Raw genomic sequence first — 22724 nt, forward strand, 5'->3', positions numbered from 1 at the left:
TATTTACATAAATAGATTTTATACATATTTACCTATTAAATGTAGATCCCAATGATATTGTTATTCTGATCATCCCAATCAACAGAGACAGTTTTTAAGATGTCGGATTTTAAAACTTATGACCAAAACAATTCTAAAATAATATAAGAAATGTGTCTTTTTAGTTGCACTGTAAGTTTTACACCCTTGTAGAAACTGCAAATTCTTATCTATGACATCTTAAAGCTATAGTCCATCATTTGTAATTTGTGCATTTTGTTCGTTTGAAGCAACAAAAGAGTTCAAAATCTAATAAAGGATACTAAGCAACTAACCTGATAAAGTTTCAGCTAAGCTTCAGCTGTACATTCCGAGAAAAACAGCATTCTAAGATCTCAATTTCAAATCAAAAGTTACTGAATCATGTTTTGAATTGCAGCTATACGCGACGTCGCTCACTGATCCGACGAATTATAACAACCGCGCGCGCGTGTGCGTCGTTCCAATACTTGCGCGCGCTGCGCTGAATAACAAAACGAACTACTAATTTAAATTTTCCTACGGTGCTTCTTAAGAATCACCGTTGGAAATGCCTTCTTTCGTTGATTACTTCAAAATGACAGCTTCCCAGAAAGAATAATTTCACAGGGAGTTTAGTTCCCTTACTATCTTTCAACTAAGTTTGTTTTTCAACAATAATTACGCCAGTTACTTTTCGGATGGCTGCAAATGATGGACTATAATACTGACGATATTGGGAGACCAAGAAATGCCACCTTCCGGTCATATTTTCGACTTCTGCAGGCCCGGAAGCATCTGCCTGCATTTGTACTTAGTAATAAGCTGTCAAATGCCGATGTTTTTCCTTTTTTTTGCCTGAATTCCCAGTAAAGCCTTTTATAGTTTCCACATTTTTTTCGGCTGCTGGTTAAAGTTTGTGCATCAAAAGATACGATCCCAGTGAAGGTTTGTCATTTTTTAGGATGCACGCCTTGCCAAATATAACTTGAAGGCGAGTGCGCAGAAATAGGAGCGCGTAGCTGTAGGAGGTCTGACGGATACATTAGGATCAACGCGATCCGAGACCAGAAAGTTCGTACAAAATTACTTTCAACAGATTCCGAAAGCAAACATTTTCAACCTAGGCCTAGTTTATATACTTTGACAATTATTTATTTACATCACGAAACTTGTATTAAAACAAAATATTGCAGTATAGTAGCAGATCTAGAGGGGGTGTTGGGGATGCAACCCCTCCGTTCAGCCGCTGACTTATGTTATGATACTAGTCAAATGGGGCCAAATATAATACATGGGAATGCTAAAGTTCCTGAATGTATTCTTTAATTGCCATAGAATGCATTAGGCCTATACAAAGCACGTAGATTTATAAAACATGTCCATGGGTGGGAGGCATGTCCCCGGAACCCCTAGCAGTGCGTGCCTTCGACTCAACAACCCCCACCGACCCCACCCCCACCCCCGTTTTTATATCAACAACCCCGTTTTCTGAAAGCTAGATCCGGCCCTATTACCGCCACATTATAAATGCTTCTATACTGAATACGTTTATTGTACAGGTTCCCATGTTACTTCAGCACGTGTGTCATTCAAATTAAAAGGACAAATACTTTGATTTCCGTAATTGGGCTGCATTGTTAATTTCAATTTCGAATAAAAGATTTGCATTATGGTGCCGTGTATACATGGCACCATAATGCAAATCTATAGTGCAGGATGGTAGAATCCTATTTTCGTCCAAGTTCTATGGAATTCGTCTCATTCAACCCCACATGAGACGAATTTCCCAAAACTAAGATGAATTCGAACGCTAGATTCGTGAATAACACTGCACACACACAAAAAAACATTTTTGGCGCAATTTTAAATTTGAAATTAACAGTGGCGCCTGACGACTATTTTGAACGAAATTAAAGTACAGTCCGTAGAAGCTAAATGATACGTGTGTTGAAGTAGCCGGGAAATTTTACTTTAATCGACTCGGTTTGTAAATGCTTCTATGTTTATACTTTGTTTTTCCCTTACTAAAATTAACTGTTTAATTAATTAAGTTATATATTATGGTATCGAACACCATGCAAGATAATAGCCTGCAGTGCACACATCTTTCTGCAGAAAATTAAAATGCGAGATAATATGCAACGAAATATGCGTTTTGAACAGACACACTTTTTGACGAAAAAAAAATTGCCTCAAGAGTTTAAAGTAGACTTGCAACTATACCTACTTCAACTACAAACGAGACAACAAACTGTTCGATTTTCTTTGCCCCTTACGCACTTTCAACGTTTTATTATAGCGCCACCTTGTTTCTGTTGTTGTTGTTTTTGCGTCTGCAACTCGCACCTCTGCGAGTAGACTGGTTTTCTGTCCTTACAGATATTGTAGGCATGCCAGTTGCAAACCTAAAAAAAAAAATTGACCATCGTTGGAAAAAAAATTCTTCAAATACTGCCACCAATTTACCAAATTTAGAGGGTCCACATTTGGTTTGTAATCGGTAATACACATCCGTGAACGGGTGCAAGCCAGGCTAGCCAGCTAGTCTGGTTCCCTGACCTGACAATTCCCCGACGTCTATGAATTGCACCGTTTCGTCTGAAGTAGGGTCGGGGAACCAGACTACAAGAAAAGCATTTTTTCTTGTTTTCTTTTCAGCATCTACGAACACAAAACTTTAAACAGGTCAGTGTAACAATATTTTCTATAAAATCTATTCATTTCTGACAATTAGGCCTACCGAAAAAGCAATGTTGTAAACTATATTCCCTTTAACTTATCGAATATGACGAGAGCGGGAACCAGTCTACCCTGCAAAAACTGTTGTCGATCAGCAAATAATTCGAAGTTTGCAATATTAAATTTAAACTTTTAAATTTCTAGAAAATAACAAAATAAAATCGGGCGGTGAAACTCGAAAATAGCTCGGAGAGAACATTCTTTTAAAATTGCTTCTCAATTAGACAACAAAATGTGACATTTTTACTCATAACAATTGCTTGTAACTTACGATTCCTTCGTCTGAATCCGATTTTCAATAGCCGACGCGAGTCGGCCTGATTTTCATCTGCACCTTTGCCATAGAGTCGTCCTGCCCAAGCCAGGAGCTCCATATGATCCCTTGGCCGTTGGTGCTGAGGTATCCGGGGCTAGTCACGTACGGCCCGTTCAGGTTGGACGTCTGGCAGTTGTTATACCACCAGGCTCCTTGCATGGCCTCGGCACAGTGACGGGCGTCATTGTCGTTGTCTCGGTCCAACGTTGACCATGGCATTCCGTTGTGGGTGCCAGTCAACGAATCACCTGGGGGGGGGGGGGGTGGGGGAGGCCGGTGTCAATCTATATTTTAAAGAACAAGCTAGCTTATTTTTTGGAGGTACACGGGCGTTAATATCATTGAACATTTTCAGTGTGGGATAAGCGGTTTGCAGAAGGTCACTACGTATTGAAAAAAATGGTGGGTAACGAGGTTGTAAAAACTCGTTTGTTCAGTTCTGTATGCTAAAACGCTTCTAAGAACTATACTGTATTTTTTTGGGCATAAAAAAGCAGAATGAGGATTTAGTGCGGCCCTACTTATGCTCAGTGTTTATCCCGAGGTGAAAATATAGTACGAAAATGGGATACCGAAATGGGCTTATAAGATTAAAAGAGGAACTTTCCCTTCCCGAATGCTAGGCGTGGCGCATAGAAAACTGGAATTCCAACTAGTCGTATGAGTATTGTTACCTTCCCATGTGATTGGACCACTCACAGCATGACATTAGTTTAACTGGACGTTGGAAGTTGCTTTGTTTTTTATTTCAGTCACAGTATGTTTTATTTCTCAAGGACTATTACAAAAACATTTACTTATCCATAAAACTGGATGTCTCTTACCTGCGTTACCATGATATCCACTGATTGTCAAACGGTAATTGTCCGCTTCGTCGCTGATTCGAAACTCACTGTACCTAAACAATAAACGTAACATCAAAAATATAGCTGAGAATGTAGACTAAGTTAGGTGATCGGTTTGGTTGTTACGTGGCGGATTTTTACATGCATAGCTTTAGTAGAGGTGGTCTGTGGCTGGAGACATGCTGGTCTTACCACATACGGCATCGATGCCGACACTGTGGGCCTATTTTTTTTCTAGAAATTAATAATAATAATAATAATAATAATTATAATAATTACCGGCAATAGGGAGTAGGGGTAATAGGGAGACTTTCCCATAGACTTGTGCACACAAATTTTCCGACTTAAGAGTGCCCTAACCCGATATTCCCTTGTCCCTTTTCCACGAATTTCGGTATTTTTACTAATTAGACCACGAGCAACAAATATAACCTAATTTCGACAGCAAAAATTTTCCTCTAAAGAGGGCTGCGCCAATAGGGAGACACCTAGGTATCTCCCTATTAAGCCCGTGTCTCCCTACTATCGAAATTTCTACGCTAATGTGTCTCCCTAATGGTACATTTAGTAATATAATACCAAGCGTTTGTATGGCGCTCTACAACGATCACAGCGCCTCACAACAAACAGCTTAAACAGTTACAGAAAATTACAAAGAAACCATGTACAAAAAAACAACAACAAATATTATGCATTGGGAAATAAGTGTGTTTTGAGTAGGAGTGGAGTGTCCTGCGATCTTCAGATCCATTCAAGTTGTACAGGGTGAGGCTGTCAGTGATGTAACTTGGGGATTGACCATGGGAAGATGTATATACGTACAACATAATTTTGAACATGATCCTTTCTTTGACGGGGAGCCAGTGAAGTAAGCGGAGTAAGTGATCTGATGAGCTTTCTATACCGCATGAAAATACAAGACGCGCAGCTTTGTTTTGAAAACGCTGTACACGTCTAATATCGACTTCCCTGGCACCGTACATCAGTGTGTTGCCATAGTCAATACGAGAAAGGACCAAAGATCTGACAGCACTATGGCATGAATCTTGAGTGAGGAACCGCCGAATCCGCCACAGATTACGGATATGAAAATTTACACTTCTACAAATTGCATTAATGTGATTTGTCATGGTTAGTGCTGAGTCAAGTATGACCCCTAGATTCTTTACAGTGGTGGATGGATTAATGCAGATATCTCCAAGTTTTGACTGAAGATGTGGTAATGTGTTGACGACCTTCGGGGAAGCAAACACGAAGAATTCGGTTTTGTCTTGATTAAGAAGCAACCTGTTATGAACCATCTAAGTATTGATCCGAGAAATACAAGTGGAAAGCATGGTTAATGCACGATCAGAATCACCAGCAACCTTTGGATCAAATTCTGTATAGAGCTGGGTATCGTCTGCATAAACGTGAAAATTTAGATTGTGCTCTCTGATGATATCACCAACTGGATGGGTGTACATAGTGAAGCACTGAGGGCCTATTACAGAGCCCTGGGGTACTGAAAATCTCATAACAAATTAACTTGTGAACACTGTAAAAACGTTGGGTAAAATACTGTTGGGCAATGTAATTTACCCAACATTGGTATGAAATTACCTCATATTGGGTTGAATTGGGTAAAAACTGTCAAACTATTGGGAAGAATTTGCCCAAGAGTGTAGGCAGTTGATAATTCGACCAGCACTGGTCGAATTATCAACCCATTTTGCCCAACTTTTTTACAGTGTATAAGAATAGACAATACGAAAGATATTAGCCAAATACGTGGAAATAGTTTCGGTGTCAGATCTAAATTTCAAAGAGAAATATTATTAAAAAGAGCATGGCACTCATTTCAAAATGGTCTGGCACCTTGCTATTGTGTAAAGGCACGCTCGTTGTATGCGTGTTCGGGTAAATAATTCAGACAGGGGACGCGATACAAAATGGCCAGCTTGTGAATAAAAAGGTTCATCCTACCTGGCGTATCCGAGGACGTCCTGCCAGCTAACGGCGACGATGCGAATCTGATACGCATCTTGATTGGTCAGTAGGTAAATGTCATCCAGGCCGAGCCAGAAATCCGAGACGGTGTCCACGGTGCCAAAGCCGGCCTTGTAGTCGGCCCAGCCACGGTAAAAGTTTAAATCGCCAATCACGCGCTTCTGAAGCGTCTGAAAGCAAAAAAAGGCGCATCCAAGACAATCATGGTCAAAAATTGATACCTGTGTTGCGATTTCCGGGTACTCGAGCGTCCAATCTGATTGTATGGTACTGCCATAGGGAAGATTCAGGGTTGCAAAAGCATATCGACTACACAAGCAATGATCGCACATCGGTTTTTTACTTTCGCAAATACAACACGAGAAATACGACCTTGACATTAAACAAAATAGTCGTTTCTCTTTTTTGTATACTTAACTGCATTTTAATTGCGATAAGCAAATCGAAAATTCATTTAAATGTTCATCAATCGATGGTATCCTATTTGTTTTCCGCAAAAAACCCATATTTTCACAAGATATGAAAGAAAGTGGACTGAGAAACTGACTTTTAAGTTAAATTAGATGTACTAATTGGTAGAACAAGTGCAAAGCTTCTGGAATTGTATCGGTCGTTGTGCATGTTTACTTGCCGCATATCCACTCATAAGCCTCGTTAAGAAGTTCATAAAATAATAAAAGCAGGGCTTGTTAAGAAAAAATTATTTAAGAAATAAAAATTAAAAGACCTTATGTTGTCTATTAATCTATTCTTTATTATAGCGAGAATTTTAAACTTTAAATCCCATTTTTTTTTTTTTTTTAAATGAGTTACTATATAGGTTTTCCCGGCTATTTTAAAACATTTATCATTCGAGTTCGCCGACTCTTTTATATTTAAATTCGTCCGGCAAAATCAATTTAGTACACCTCTAATGTTTAATTTCGTCCTTCATGGCTTCATCACACAATTTCAATTTTAGTTGAAGCAAATTCAAACCACGAGCACGCATGTTTGTCAAGGAGTATTCGATTTCGTGTCGTCCTCGCCGAACCGTGTTATTCAGAATTTCATCGTAATTTTGTTCAATATTGTCTTACTTCATTGTGACATCTTCAATATGAAGGCACATAGGCCGCTGATTGTACACTCTTTCTTTTTCTTTCCATGTTATTTTGAATTTAGTGTTTGTTTCCAATTTTATTTTAGGCACAAACAAAATATATTAAATGTCATCGTAGTTTCTAACAGCTTTCATTTTAACACTTATTTTATTTTATTTTATTCGTTTCTAGATTGAAAGGTATTTTATGTTTTGTTGTTCTAGGTAATCTTTACACGTTTCTTTTGGTAACTATTCTCTGAGTTCTATACACCTATAGTCTGATGACATGCGAATGAAAGTGCCGAATTGTGCTTAAGTGCGCAAGGAAAATGCTTAAAGCACAAACCAGACTAGTTTCTGAATGCTGCAACAGCTGTATTGACAATATTTTTGACCTAGTGCTTAAACAATGACTAATAAAATGACAAAATTATTCTTGGACGAATTTGAATATAAAAATCGGTGAATCGAAACGTTATAGCCTGGAAAACATACAGAAGGCATCTTTATTTTGACTGCCACAGCATGTCAAGTATTACAATGTGATTAGAAGCAGTATGTCAGCCTAATAGTTGATGACAGAACCGATGTACAGTTTCTGTTTCTGTTAAGCCATACATGTACGTACTGATTATAAGTCTACGTACGGGCTATAAGTCGTACGTATACGGGTTACGTAAGTACGAGTATTATGTCGTACATTCGGGTTATAAGCCGAATATATGGGGTTATTATTATAGGCATACGCATGGGTTATAAGATGTACGTGCGGGTTATAAACCGTACGTACTGATTTCTAAGTCCTATGTGCGGGCCATAAGTCGTACGTACGGGTTATAAAACATAAGTACGGATTATACGTCGTACGTACGGGTTATACGTACGGGTTGCAAGTCGTGCATACGGGTTATAATCACCGTGTGCCTAATACAGCTTCGTACTCAGGCTTCACACCCTCTGCTTTTATGGGAACAGAGCAAAACAAAGCGTACCGTCCATCCGCCTCCATCGAAGTCCATGTCACAGAGCACGTTTAGACCTTGGGACCTGCCCGTCACATGGATGGTATATACACCGGTGGTCAAGCTACCACTCTCGTAAATATCCCAGCAATCTTTGGGGACTGGCTGAGCTGTGCAATGGAGAAATTATTGAAAATGCAGGCAACTTAAATTTACCTCACATGAGGGTATGGTTCCTAGCTAAATACTTGACTGATGCCAAACATACGGGAAAGCTATTACTTGCACAAACAAATCAAACCATCTCTGTTTTCCTCCTCCGTGTGCATTAAAAAAATATATATATATATGTATTTCTTTTGCGCATATTCTTGCAAAACAATGAGTTCTAAAGCTTGTAAGTGCCGTTCCCAAGTTTTATATCACCCAACTTATCTAATACTAAAGTCGCAAGTTTACATCCCGCATCAGTAATTTTGTGGTTTATTTGAAAATCTAGACTCACGCAAAACTCATGTTGTCAATCTATCAGGTAAGAAGACTCAGACATGTGTGGACACCGCCAACACGATACGCTGGATAGCTCAGTTGGTATGACACCGGGACAGTTTTTTTGGTGGTCAAATATTCAAATTCTGTCACAGTTAGTTCTATTTTATTCAGTCTAGCGCTGATTAAAAAAAAAAACAAGGAACAGCAAAGAATAACTTTATCCTGGTTTTACCGCTCATTGGTCGGATCTTCATCTCGGTGAATTTCAGCGAATCGTCTTGTCCGAGCCAGGACCCCCAGGTAATCCCAACGCCCAGGCCAGGCACGCTGGCGCTGCTCTGGTACGGTCCGTTCAGATTGGACTGGCAGCAGGCGTTAAACCACCAGGCCGACTGCAGCGCCTGGGCACACTGCCGGGACACGTCATTGTCGTTGTCTGCGTCTCTTGTCGTGAAGGCCTGGCCGCTGTGGTACGACATCGAGTCACCTGTATTCATCACAGAACCATTTCTGTTATTACATAAGAACCTAAACGTTTGGGATGACTCCTTATAAATACAACTTGAAAGGTTTCTAGACGAATTTACTAAAACAAATTGAACAAAAACAAACGGAATATTGTCCGCTTTGAACCCCCCCCTACACACACACACTCACACCCATGTTTGTTTTACATACGTTATGTGGACATTTTTTTTAAACTTCCTTCAATGTTTCTCTTCATTCTACGACAGATAACCCTAACCCGAAAATGCCTCTAAACCTGTTTTCCAGAGAGGGCGAAACGTTATGTGGACACGGCTTAGTCCACATAACGTCAACACAACCTGCATTATGCGGACATCTTTTGTTCACATGTCCACATAGTGACTGTAAGACAAACTCACACACACACACCCAAGTGTGTCTTTACCTTCAATCGTGGACCCCCTATTGTCTCTCTTTTGTTTGTACACTAACTTTTTAGGAACACCTCCTATATGTTTTGTACACGATCATCAATTGTGGACCCTATTGTCCTCTATACAATTGTTTAACGTCCCCTATTGAATGCAAAAAACAAACCCAATTTGTTTATGGTGTAAATCGAGGATTTTATAGCGTTCCTTGTCATCGATCTTTTGTACAGTAACTTTTTTGCAACAGCTCCCATTGGTTTTGTACACGTTTGATAATCGGGGTCGTCCTCGATTTGACTCCTGTCCTCAATTACTCGATGATGCTTCACATTACGTGTGTCCTCGATCTACCCCACAAACATGTACAGGCCTACCTTACATATACCTAGTCAAGTGTAAACATTCCTTTGTCTTCGTGTATTATTATTATTATTATTATTATTATTTATTCGGCCAAATTACAAGGTACAACAAGCAATCCACAAAAGTAAACAAAACTAAACAAAAACAATCCAATCCAAGCTGGCCAGGATTGACAAAAGTATAATAAAACACTGTGACTCGAAAGCCTGTCAATCCTAACTTGAATGGAACATGTAACATACAAAATATATTAAAAATTAGGTATAAAATTCAATGAAAAATAAGACCGCCTAATATAGGTTTTCCCGGTTATTTTAATACTTGTTTCACAAGAATTCCCTATATAAATACTTTAATTTCGTCCCCGAACATCGCCAAGCTCACTTCTCAATTTGAATTTCAAAAAGCCACCACTAGTTTTCATTTAAGGTTCAGTATAATTCACATTTTTAGCATACCGATTCGTCCTAAATTTTTGAAATTCGTCTCGTGTAGCAATCGGCGTTGAATTGACAAAGCAAATTCGTTTTTTGTCATTAACTTTAACGTTTTGGTCATTTAAATTCTGATCGTGCATTCTCCGCATTTTCTAGACCATGGAGGCCTATAAATTTCGGAGTATTTCTGATTTGTCTTGTCACTCGTTGTTGAGACTCGGTCGGGGAAAAAAGATGGCTGCCAATGGAGGGCTTCAAAGAGGCCGATACAATAAGGTTTCAAACGCAGACAGAGGTCGCATCATAGACGCCTTCGAAGGAGATGAACACGACTATCTGACCGTTGCTGACACCCTTGGCGTGAAGCGCCAAACTGCTCGCAGCATCGTCTTAACATACCTTCGTGAGAACAGAAGAGATGCTCTACCAAGAGGAGGGAGAAGACGTTCAAAAACGGATCAAGAAATGAAGGATTGCCTTCAACAGTTACTAGATGAAAACCCCTTGTTAACCTTGGGCCAACTAAATGAAGGACTTCGACAAAGGCTGCCTGACAAGCCACGTATTGCAATAAGTACATTAGCGCGGACTATAGACGGCATGTTGATCACGCTCAAGCTAGCTCAGGATGTACCCGAAGCCCGCAATGCTGACAGAGTGATCCGACAGCGGCAAGAATATGCCAACTGGTTCTTAAGACATGGCGTCGTTGATCACTGTATCTTCATCGATGAATGCGGATACAACATTTGGACGCGACGTTCATATGGGAGAGCAGTTAGAGGACACCTGTTCGCAGAGTGGTGCACAACCAACGTGGAAACAACTGCAACGTTACATTTGCCATATCTCCTGAAGTCGGACTTGTCCATCATGCCATAAACTTGCACACCACAACACGTGCGTCATTTGAAAACTTCCTGCAGGAAACAGCTGAAGCCTGCCAGGAAATGTTTCCACAAGAAGAGAACTTGTACTTCATCTACGACAACGCAAGGCCTCATGTTCGTACTGAACTGCCACCAGGGAATGAGAACATTGAACTGAAGCGACTTCCCCCATACTCCCCATTTCTCAACCCTGTTGAAAATGCACACTCCTGCTTCAAAGCTGGTGTAAAAAGACTCATAGGATTTCCCGAATGGCAAGCAAGGGTATCTGACCACCAGGCTGCTGCGAGAGAAGGCTTGACCATGCAGGGATGGAGAGCACGCCTACTGGTGGAAGCAGCTCAGCAGAATGTGGATGAGATAACACCCGACAAGTGCCAGAGATGGTACAATCACTCCCAGACGTACCTACCAAGATGCATGGCCAGAGAGGAGATTGAAGGCTAAAAAATGACATTATGAAGCTAACGTTTAATGTCACATTTCTCAGTTTCGTGTTACAATGCAAATACTGATAAAATAAAAAAACATTACATTTTCCTTTTCCCCTATATAATTATATAATGCGTAAAACCACAGAAGTTAGGTTTGTATATCAAAGAGCAACAACGAAGGTGTTTGATCTTAATGCTTAATTTTCATGTCATAAGTAAAGAACATTAATGTGAAAGGTATAGTCCTGATTCTAATGTTAATTGTGAAACACAGAAAAAAATATTATAAAATTATAGTTTGACTACTTTTATTTACTCATATAAGGAAATATATGTTGAAATTATAATTTTAGTAATGCGTACACTTCTTCAAATAAGTCCAAAGATTGGACACATTTTCTAATCGTAACGTTTTAATTCACTAGAAACGAAAGGTAATGACAGCAACATTAAAACGAATGACATAAAACGAATTTGCTTTGTCAATTCAACGCAAATTGCTACACGAGACGAATTTCAAAGATTTTGGACGAATCGGTATGCTAAAAAATTGAATTATACTGAACCTTAAATGAAATCTAGTGGTGGCTTTTTGAAATTCAAATTGAGAAGTGAGCTTGGCGATGTTCGGGGACGAAATTAAAGTATCTATATAGGGAATTCGTGTGATACAAGTATTAAAATAACCGGGAAAACCTATACTTAAAAAGATAAATAGATTTAAAAGATTAACAGTTACAACAGTTTTCTCAAAGGCAAGAATAGCTGGCACAAAAACCAACTGCAGATTATACAAGACTGGGGAAAACAGACAAACAAGCCAAAACAAAACTAACAACACAACAACAACAACAACAACAACAACAACAACAAACAAACAAACAAACACCCCAACAAACAAAGAAACAAAACAAGACAGGATAAGACTAAACAAAATGAAACAAAACAAGTCAAGACAAGAGACAAGACAAGACAAAACGAAACGAAACAAAACAAGACAAGACAAGACAAGACGAGATAAGACAAGACAACAACAACCACACAACAACATAAAAACACGGAACGAAAGATTGATACAGTAAACAAAATAATTTAAAATGAAATAAAAAATAAATAATAAGCAATAAAAACCTGATAGAGAAAAGTAAAAAATACAGTTGACATGCGAGAAAAACTACGTCAAAAAAAACAAAAACAAAATCCATCCAATGAACAAGAAAAGCAACAACAAAAGCAGCAATAACAAAATAAATACAAGTAATAATAAATGATAAGCAACTGGAAAAATAGGCCTGAAAACCAACATTATTTCAGACATAAATAAATGAATAAATAAACTTAACCACAAAAGAGGAAAATAATATAAAATGTAGTTATGAACACCCCGATAAATAACTTGTTTTACTCACACTGTGAACACTCTTTCAACCCATTTTTTATCATGATTTCCTTGAGTGTTCCTCTTCATTTGCGACGGATAACCCTAGCCCAAAAATGCCTTCAAGTCTGGTGTTTTTTTCAGAGAGGTTTAAACCTCGTGTGGACCTGGCTTTGTCCACAGAAGGTTCACACGACCTGCATCGCGTGTGGGTTCACACACAAAAAATGTCACTGGTTGGCACACGTTTGTTTATGGTGTAAATCGAGCATTTTAGTGTTCCTCATCATCTATCTTTTGTTCGTTAACTTTTTTGAAACAGCTCTCATTGGTTTTGTACACGTTTTCTAATCGAGGACGTCCTCAATTTGACTCACGTCTTCAATTACACGGGGATGTTACACATTTGTGTCCTCGATTTACACCATAAATATACCCAAGCACACACGTTCGTGTCGAGTCTCGAAATTCGGTGCCAACTGAACACAGATTTTATGTTTCGGTTATTGAATTTTAAAAATCTGGCTCTCAATTTGGTTGCAGCTGTAGAAATAGAATGCAATCTCACCTGTGGTGTATGATCCATAGTAGCGGGTGACATTAAGTCGGTACGTGTCCGCCTCGTTCGCCACGCTCACGAAGCCGTACTTGGCAAAGGTTGCCACTGAGCCGTACGACTCTAGCTCGATACGGAGCTGGTAGTCACCCTGCGTGGCAGTCAGGACGTTGAGGGCGTCATTTCCCAGCCAGAAGCTGCCGGTGAGGGCGCCAAATCCAATCTTATACGAGTTCCAGTCCAGGTAGAAATCTTGCGATGAATCACCACGCCTTTGAAACACCTTTAAAAAAAAAGAGGAGAGAGGCGAAACTATCCATTTTATAGCAATGCCTAAGTAAACAGACTGTTATACTGTCTTGCTTCGGTGTATTAATGCTGATTGAAGTTTCCCGAAACTTGGACAAATTTGAATGCTGTATTCGCGAAATACAAAGAACCAAATATTAAATGTTGTAAACTCGAAGTTGGAATGAACAATGGAGCCCAACGACCTTCTAGACCAAAAACATTGTTTTTTTTCATGGAACTTTAATGGTACAATTGTTAGAATAACCGGGGACACCTTTAATGTTGCACTCAGGAAACTCCTTGCTACAGCCTTTGGTATACCATTTGCTTTAGGGCAGGCTTTTTCTTAGAAAATTAAATACATGTAATCAAATTTATACAATAATAAAAAAATCTTTGCATTTAAATAAAGTGAGTTGTACGTGTGTAACCGCTTTTGTGTTTTTGAAGTAATAAATTCCAATAAACTCAACCCACATCGGCGTGAAATTGAATCGATTGAAGATAATTATCTCTAGCCGAACTTGGACGATCGCCATGACAACGATCAAGCCGCAGAATCACGGATCATGCCTTCTGTGATGCTAACAATGTAATATCTAATTTAATTGACAGCTGCTGCTTGGCCAACTATGTTTTTTTAATAATGGTCTTCCCACTCAACCTCGGAACTCATATTCATAATGGCACGAGCACTGCATATGCAACGCATATTGAAGCTCAACGACTACGTCCAGTAGCCAAATTGGCCCTTGTCACTCGAAGGCAGACAAAGTGACGTCGTGGTTTTTAATTTCGTCCTTGAATCCGAAATCGACGCCGGTTCGGCAAGTGCCATTTTTATAGGTTTTCTCAGTTATCATAACATCTTATCATTAAAATGTCATGGAATGATACTTTAGTATCGTTCGTGTCGTGTGGACATTGGCGTTGAATTGAAAAAAAGAAGAAGCGAATTTGGAGGTTTTACCATTCATTTAAACACTTTGGTCATTCAGCTTCCTTTAGTGGCAAGCTGAAACGTTTCGGTCAGATTTGCTTTCAATCTCTTTGACTTACTTTGAACGATTAAGTGGATTTTGTGAAACATTTCAACATTCCTTAATTCAGTGAGAAAATCAAAAAAATATTCCTTTGTTGCGTCTGTAATCTTTATGGATCATACACAACAATGAAAAAACAGGTATAACATGCATGACACCTTCAAGGGAGATTGTATTCTTCGTTATTGATTCATTTCACGGTAAGCTAGGAACACCGAAATCACGCATGAACATCAAGCAGCTTTCAAGTGTGATCATTTCCTCCTTCCATCTCCTCCCTTCCCGTTCAAGCAATAGTGTGAAAATGAGCGATACGAAAAATGAATTCGTCTCCACCCGAGACAATTTTTAGCTGGCTTATTCTTGAACCTGGAGTACTGAATGGTAACGCATAGCAACCGATGAAAACGCACATGCTAATAAAAAGAGCTTTTCATCGGCTCAACTGAGCATGACATAATGCCGCCCATGACTTGGCGCACATTCGAAATCGGAATTAACAACGTAGCGTATAACGACGTTCTGGAACGAAACATGAGTATCTTTTAATGGAATTTCAATAATAATAAGCGTCAAAGCAATGGGCCTTATGCACGAGGTAGCATTTTTTTTTCGAGTTCCCTGAATGTATTTCATAAATCGTTAACTGTTGAATGGAATGGCGCCAGACTATTTATGCAGCCTTATTTTATTGTCATTTTTTAATCTGGCTTAAAACATTAGGAAATGTTTAATTACATTTACATGTTCCAGAAACGTCGTTGGGCGCCATTGTTAATTCCGGTTTCGAGTTTACAAGTATTAGGGAATGTTTAATTAATTTCTGATGTTATAAATAGGTTTTCCCAGTTACTTTAACACTTGTATCATTCGAGTTCCATGGAAAGATATTTTAATTTCGTTCCAGAAACGTCGTTGGACGCCATTGTTATTAAATTCCGGTTTCGAGTTTACAAGTATTTTTAAATAGTTGTAAACCGTTAATTAAAATTAACGGTTGGGGAAACCTATACATGTACTATACGGGCAGGCTTGTAATGTGGCATTTTGACGTACAAGACTCGCTTATTAACGACGCTGGGTAGTCGAATCGGCTGCTTAATGTTGGTCATAAATATGCAAATTCTTCATTTTAGAGCCTATAAAGGATGCATTGTTTCTTTCTAAACAGCTATTTGTAACAAACTTATACCCAAATTGTAACCCGTAGTTCTGGAGAAGAAAAAATACTCGTTAAAGGTGTACATTCGTCCTGGTATAGCCAAACGAAGTTACTATTTTGGATCTTTTACTAAAAACCATTATTTCGAAGGTCTTGGTAAGAGGAAATTTGCAGTAATTTACGAAGAACATTTTTTGTGGAAAACCCTGTACTCTGCTTACAAATGACGCGGCTGCTATTTTCTGCCCGCATTTGATTGCCAACTCAAATAAGCAAAAGCTGTTTCGTTAGGTGCGACGCATTATATAATTTATGCATGCTAGTCCAGGGACAATTCGTTCTGGGTTATGAAAGCAATAATGTATGAAGCAATGTCTTCGAAAAGAAATATGAGTGACTTGAATCTAGACTATAGTTTCGTAATTGACTACCATTATTCCCAACGAAGCCGTTTTTGTCGTGTTCCCTGAATGTATTTTATAAATTGTGAAGTGTTGAATGGGATGGTGCCAGACTATTTTATGCAGTGTAGCCTCACTTTCAATTATTTTTTGAAATGTAGCTTAAAACATAAGGATATGTTTAATCACAAATATTAAATTATTCATTTATGTCATTGCTTTCATTTCTCTTCGCAAATTCCCAAAAAATGAAGATTTTACCTCACTTTCAATTTAATATGGCACGTAAATAAGGCCCCTGGAGATGTGAGTACAAGGGAACAACAGATAGTAAAGGTCTCCACAAGGCAATTTCTATGGGTGAATACGCCTCCTCAAGGTTTTCAGGAAATATTTTGTATTTACATTGTATTTATTTGTATTTGCATTTCTGTACATATTTTTGTGCATAGATTAAAATTACTGAAATTGTATTCTAACAGTGCTTAGGTCCAAAAAAAGTCTCCGGTTTCTGGTCTACGCGCGCATCGCCGTAACCATGCTCGTCGGCAAACTTAAAAAGGTTTTTTTTTTTAATTTAATGCAAGATGATATCTCAAAACCGCCAAACTCACTGGTTTGACTGGAATCTTGCTGCTGAAAAATTTTAACGTGTTTTATAGATGGGGTATGATCGAGTATAAGCTTTGTGTGGCCTCTCTGGGCTCCCATCTATTTTGTACTCAAATTTAGTCGGGCACATTATTTGCACACGGTGTTGTAATTTTGTAACTGTGCGTCTGGAAGCCAGACTGGGGAGCGATAGTCGAGTATCTGGAATCTGTAAACGCTTTTTAATTAGCGCGATATGTAAGGGGGCAGACTAATGACCAGCCTGGCAGCACATGCACGATGTCGATGTCGCTGGTCCGACGTTACCGTTTTCTCAGATTTGTGTCTTGACTATACAAATTTCCTGAAGAAATTTCGTGTCGGTCGAGATCGTAAGTGGGTGCAGAATTCTCAAGCCTTATGGCCTTACTGAGGTCACCTCAAGCTCCATCCTGAAGGATATTTTTGAAAGTTTTAAGGGGATCGAAGCGTCATCTGCAACATCAGCCCATTCAGCCGACACTTGAAGAAAAAAAAGTAGGGCAAAAACCCGCGTCGCTGCACCACCTTTGGGGCAAGCTCCATACCAGATACCAACGACCTTTCTTTGGGGGGCCTAAGCCTATTCACATTGTGTTCAATGACAGACAACTGCAGGAGAAAGCCAGGGTTGACCTTGTATGTTGCTATACTGGTATAATGGTACCACGCTTATGGGCAGGTAAATGTCAGTAAGCCTATGTTTCCTTTAAAAAAAAACAACTTCAACCCTAGAAATGTGGACAGAGTTTTAAAATCTTTCCAAATTGACCTTTCACAAGTGCATAATAAAAACTTTTAAATAAAAAAAAAACTTTGACATTTGTAATTTTTTTTTAATTTGCTACAAGGCCTTATCACAATGCTACATTGAAAAAAATGGTGCTCAGGGCTTAAACACGTTTTGGTACCCACTTTTTTCCACATGATTAGTCTAAGACATATTTATTTAGATGTTTGGCGCAGTATGACAGCCAGTTGTTGCCATAAATCTAAACATGTTGTGGATATCCAGCCCTATGTTGGTGGTTCCCAATTTTGTCAATATCATGTGTTCAAGGGGCGCTAGTCACACGCCATAAGCCCGCAATATAGCCAGAGACCGCGCTCAAAATCAGCAACATTGGGAATGTTGCAAACCCGGGAAATATAGCTGTGTTTAAACCCTAAACACCGGCTTAACAGTGAAGGTTTCTTACCGTCCATCCGCCTAGGTCCGTAGTCATATCACAGTAGACTGTCATCGCATTAGCCCAAGCTGGTGGGTATATAGCATACTCGCCACTCGGACTGCTCGGTGACGTAGTGTGGATATCCCAACAATCAACCGGCGGCTTGTCTGGTGGAAAGAAGGTAAATACGAGGCCGGGGAATATTTAAGCTAGGTGAGCTAAATTTAAACAGAAGAAACATAAAAGACAAACAAGGAGGGTACGGCAAATTGTCCCCGAATTTGGAGAATGACTGGTATTTATGTGAGTAGCTTCAACAAATAATTTGAAAGGAGATAGGCCTACCGTAAAAGGCCTGAAATGCGGGAAGTTCAGAATGGTATGAATACTCGAATCTGGCCTTTAGGCCTATGGTCAAACCAAGTGTAATATAGTTCATGTCATTAATCAATCTGTCCGCAAGCTGAGTCATGAGTGACCCGGAATGGCAACTTTCGGCCGACCCCAGTATTAACCTCAAATCGATTATTAATTTGAAACTACCTTTTAACTTTATTGTTAATAGGAACTTTATGAATGTTTCATTAAGCAACAGTGTCCAAAATGTTCAAAAATAAAAAGCAAAAAAAAATTCCACGTGCTGTGAAAACCGAAACGGATGTTGTTTTAAAGTTATGCCCATTAAAATGTGTCCTCCATGATGATCAAAAGGGGAGAACTAACCAGTAGTAATATGTGCAGTTGTCGGCACTTCGGTTGTCGATACTTTAGTTGTCGGTTCTTCGGTTGTCGACCCTTTGGTTGTCGGTTCTTCGGTTGTCGGCCCTTTGGTTGTCGGCCCTTCGGTTGTCGGCCCTTTGGTTGTCGGCCCTTCGGTTGTCGGCCCTTCGGTTATCGGCCCTTTGGTTGTCGGCCCTTCGGTTGTCGGCCCTTTGGTTGTCAGCCCTTCGGCTGTCGGCCCTTTGGTTGTCGGCCCTTCGGTTGTCGGCCCTTCGGTAGTTGGTGTTTCAGTCGTCACCATTTTAACTGTTGTCTGCAATTTCGTAATAACAGCTTTAAATTAGTTGGTTACGAAAAAAAAAAACATTTTCCCGTTGAACTGCATAACTTGGCATTATTTCTAACGCAAAGGCTTCTATTACGAGTTTAAATATTTAATTTCGGTTCTTTGGCGAAACCACATCTTGGAATAAAGATCGTTGACAATTTGATTTTATTATACCCCTGTAGAAACCGACACGACCCATCCAATCACAACCCCATGAAAGGGGAATTAATTTCCCCATAACTCTGCTATAAAGCGGCTTTTTAGTGTACACGCATCAGTTGCTCATAGTTATGCAGTTTCTTGCAAAAAGTTTAACTTAATCCCGAAATGTGCACGTTAGTACAGCCCTTTCTATTTCTTGGGTGCTCATTTCCGACCGACCCTATTTTCGGCTCTTTATCGAAGGGAACAAAACTTTTTTTTTATTACCGCCGACAATGTGGGAAACCCCATTAGCAAAAAACAAAAACAAATCAATACAAATGAAAGCAATCAGGCTTTGTGTTATTTGAAATGGTATATTGAAAATGAATACCGTCTTTCTACGCGAAGTACGGCGTGTAGCAACAAGTGGAATCCCAGAAGATGAGAGGCTGTACTTGCATCTCATTAGACTAGGTGTCTATACTTTCTTTGGTATCCCGTGAATCCCGGGACATACCGTTATTTCGTTTTACCGTTTTGGATTTCCTCAAAAACAAAAACAGTAAACGAACCATTGACCGTTATGTCGTTTTACAGTTTTGTAAAACGGTCAAACGGTATTAAAATAAATACGGTTATTTCGTTTTATCAGTTTAGTAAAATTCATTACAGCGTAACGATCAATGAGTTTTGTGTTTTTCAGTTTTACACAAATAACTTTGAAAAACAGCAAAACGGTCAGTATTGAATACAGACTGTTTTTATTTTTTTTATTTCAGTATCATAGTTAACAGTCCGTGGTGCATTTCGTGGCGGTGGGCAAGGCGGGGGGGAGGGGGACGGGTGGAGGGGGACCATGCCGTGCACGAAGAAGTGTTACCTCGGCATAATTAATGTGTGGTGTGATTCTGCCTGGCGTAACCTTGACCCAATTGGTGGGGCTTAAAGAGTTGCAAGCAAAAATCGCGCTGGAAAATTTCCAGGAGGAAATTTCAGAATGGATACAGTGTGGTAAGACGCCAATTAAGTTGCAGATATTTTGAAGGAAATTGGAGTTTGGCGCGGCTCTTCAATAGCCAATATTCGCAAATTCTGTCGTGAGATAATTGTAAGGAGGGCAACTTCCCAGGCAGTGAATCGATCACAAGGGCACATTAACATCCCAAGGTGCATTGCTTAATTGCCAAACCTGAATCAAAAAATGGTCGACAAGACTATTGACCGTTTTGTCATTGTCGTGTTTTTGTAAAACAACACTCTAAAAATAAAGCAAGTAACCGTTTATCGCTTTTTACAATTTAAGAAAATAACACAAAGGTCATTGTTTTTTTGTGACTTAATACCGTTTGACCGTTTAACAAAACTGTAAAACGACAAAACAGTCAATGGTTCGTTGACTGTTTTTGTTTTTTAAGAAAATCCAAAACAGTAAAACGAAATAACGGTATGTACCGGGATTCCCATGGCTGCAACTACAGCCAAAATGTTAGTGAGCTGCTCGGTGCAGGAAAGTCAACTACATCTTGCCAAATATGGTTTTATTATTTCGTTCAGTGATAGCAGCTGATGATGAACTTATTGCAATAAACAAAACTGCAGACAATACGCACTTGACATAATTTAATTTAGCTATAGGGCCTAGATACGGGTGCACCTGCAATTTTGTTTCCGTCAGATTATATTTTTTTCCCCGACCGACCGACCCTACTTCAGAGGCAAACAATAAAGATAACCATAAAAATAAAGCCATAATGACGTTATCACGTATCGCATTAAAAGCGATTTTAGGGGAAAATAACCAACTTCATTAATTTATTATTAATTTAATAAACAAAATCAACTAGCATGTTCACACTAATTTTCTAATTTGGTACTGATCATACCTCGATCACCATTTTTTCAGGTTCAAGGTGAATTCAAAACGCAAACAAAAGCTTGTTAATTGCAGTTACTGCCCCATGAAGCGAAGAGGCAAGAGAGCCGCCTCTTTATTAATGAAACAAAAAAGGGGCAAAGATCAAGATCCTAGCAGTATTAAGATCCGAATAAAAACAATATCTTACCGGTAGCGAATCCGCAACAGCTGACTCCATCTCGTAGTAATTCCACCCAGCCTCAAGGACCACGTCTTCGGGAAATTCCTCCTTTTTGCCGGCGCACAGCTCGCAGGTGCCGCCTCCCTCCTCGTAGTTGACGGCGAGGCAAAGCGGCGATCGCAGGCAAGTGGCCAGGCATCTACCCGTGGATCGCACTCCGTGTACGGTCCGCAGCAGGTGATTCCTGAGCACAACATCGGGAGTTGCCGGGGCCGGACCAGAAAAACCCGCCGACCGGAGCCGTATGTCTCCCCGAGCCAACAACACGAGCGACGCGCACCAAAGTAATTCGACAACGAACACCTTTTCGTCACTAACAAACATTTCGTTTTTGGTGCGAGACAACTTGAAGTAATGTTAAAAGCGCTTCATCGAACAGTAATTTTTTTTCCAGTGCGTAAAATCTACCCATAGTCAGCCTTGTATGTCATTTGAACCAACGAACCTATCTCGTTCAATATTAAAAGACACAATAATCCTTCAACCTTCATTAATCGGCTAATGCGACAGCTGCAAGACAAGAGCCTCGATCTTGATCGATTTCTAGTGACCTCTCTCGGGCTTGGGCGAGGATACAACAACACGCTCCCAATGACTGTCCAAAATGCATACTTGTCTAGGCATCATAATTCAAAACACTTATCTTCGTAATCGTTCTTCCACGCATGCGTAATTTTTTTAATTTAAAAAATGTACCACGAACAATACACAAATCACCGTTTCAATTGAATAAAGCTCTCACTTCTATTCTAAAACAGAGATGTGCATTTGTTTTTAAATATGCATGTACATTTGTAGTATATGTAGTTTACATCGCCCGTTCTGAAACGCTCTCAGCGTCATTGCGTCACCAAAGGTGAGTGCATGTGTGAAATACCAAAGTGAGCTTTGAGGCATCATAATCAGTCCACAGTCAAGCATCATGGAACCCATACAATTTTTGCTAAGTTGCCATGAACCTTGCCTTAGTTTAGTCACGACTTTTAGGCGACATTAGCAACGATACAAACCCCGTTTCCATGGGTACGATCTTGCTGCGCCATGCTGGTTCCCATCATGCCTTGCGCTATATTGCGTTAGTGAAGGAACGCACACGCGCCCATGGGGTCGAGGCTGCAACGATACATGCCACAAGTAAACCTAGTGCCCTCCGTGGTTTAATTTGATGATAGAACACCATATGGGAAACTGCACACATACATTTCTGACTTTGATTCTGGAGGTGTGCCAACTCAATGTAGAAGACTGTCAGTTTAGGAGTACTGTACCCACCCTGACAGATTTCAACAAAACATGCCGTTGGGGTTTGATAGTTTGGGGAGGTTTTAATGAAGTTTAAATGATAGTGAGGGG

General features: G+C 39.6%; 1 protein-coding gene across 1 annotated transcript; it reads right to left on the reverse strand.

Annotated features, from left to right (window-relative positions):
• Nucleotides 1-1466: 1466 nt before the first annotated feature.
• Nucleotides 1467-21763, reverse strand: LOC119740244 (fibrinogen alpha chain-like). The gene is made up of 9 exons (XM_038215494.1): nucleotides 21339-21763; nucleotides 18807-19116; nucleotides 18111-18250; nucleotides 13397-13667; nucleotides 8660-8914; nucleotides 7966-8105; nucleotides 5866-6059; nucleotides 3880-3953; nucleotides 1467-3303 (listed from the first exon to the last, which is right to left on the reverse strand). The coding sequence occupies exons 1-9, from the start codon at nucleotides 21693-21695 to the stop codon at nucleotides 3035-3037; spliced, it is 2010 nt and encodes a 669-aa protein (XP_038071422.1). The 5' UTR covers nucleotides 21696-21763; the 3' UTR covers nucleotides 1467-3034.
• Nucleotides 21764-22724: the final 961 nt, after the last annotated feature.

The sequence above is a fragment of the Patiria miniata genome, unplaced genomic scaffold (assembly GCF_015706575.1).
Source record: "Patiria miniata isolate m_02_andy unplaced genomic scaffold, ASM1570657v1 HiC_scaffold_10, whole genome shotgun sequence".
Lineage (NCBI taxonomy): Eukaryota > Metazoa > Echinodermata > Asteroidea > Valvatida > Asterinidae > Patiria > Patiria miniata.

What these genes read in the sequence shown, in the direction of transcription:
- LOC119740244 (XM_038215494.1), bottom strand. Translation starts at nt 21,695, where the DNA reads ATGTTTGTTAGTGACGAAAAGGTGTTCGTTGTCGAATTACTTTGGTGC. An exon ending in TCGATGGAGGCGGATGGACG is followed by an intron (nt 6,060 to 7,965) that starts GTACGCTTTGTT and finishes TTTTGCTTTCAG; the next exon opens with ACGCTTCAGAAGCGCGTGAT. An exon ending in TGGATATCATGGTAACGCAG is followed by an intron (nt 3,304 to 3,879) that starts GTAAGAGACATC and finishes CCCCCCCCCCAG; the next exon opens with GTGATTCGTTGACTGGCACC.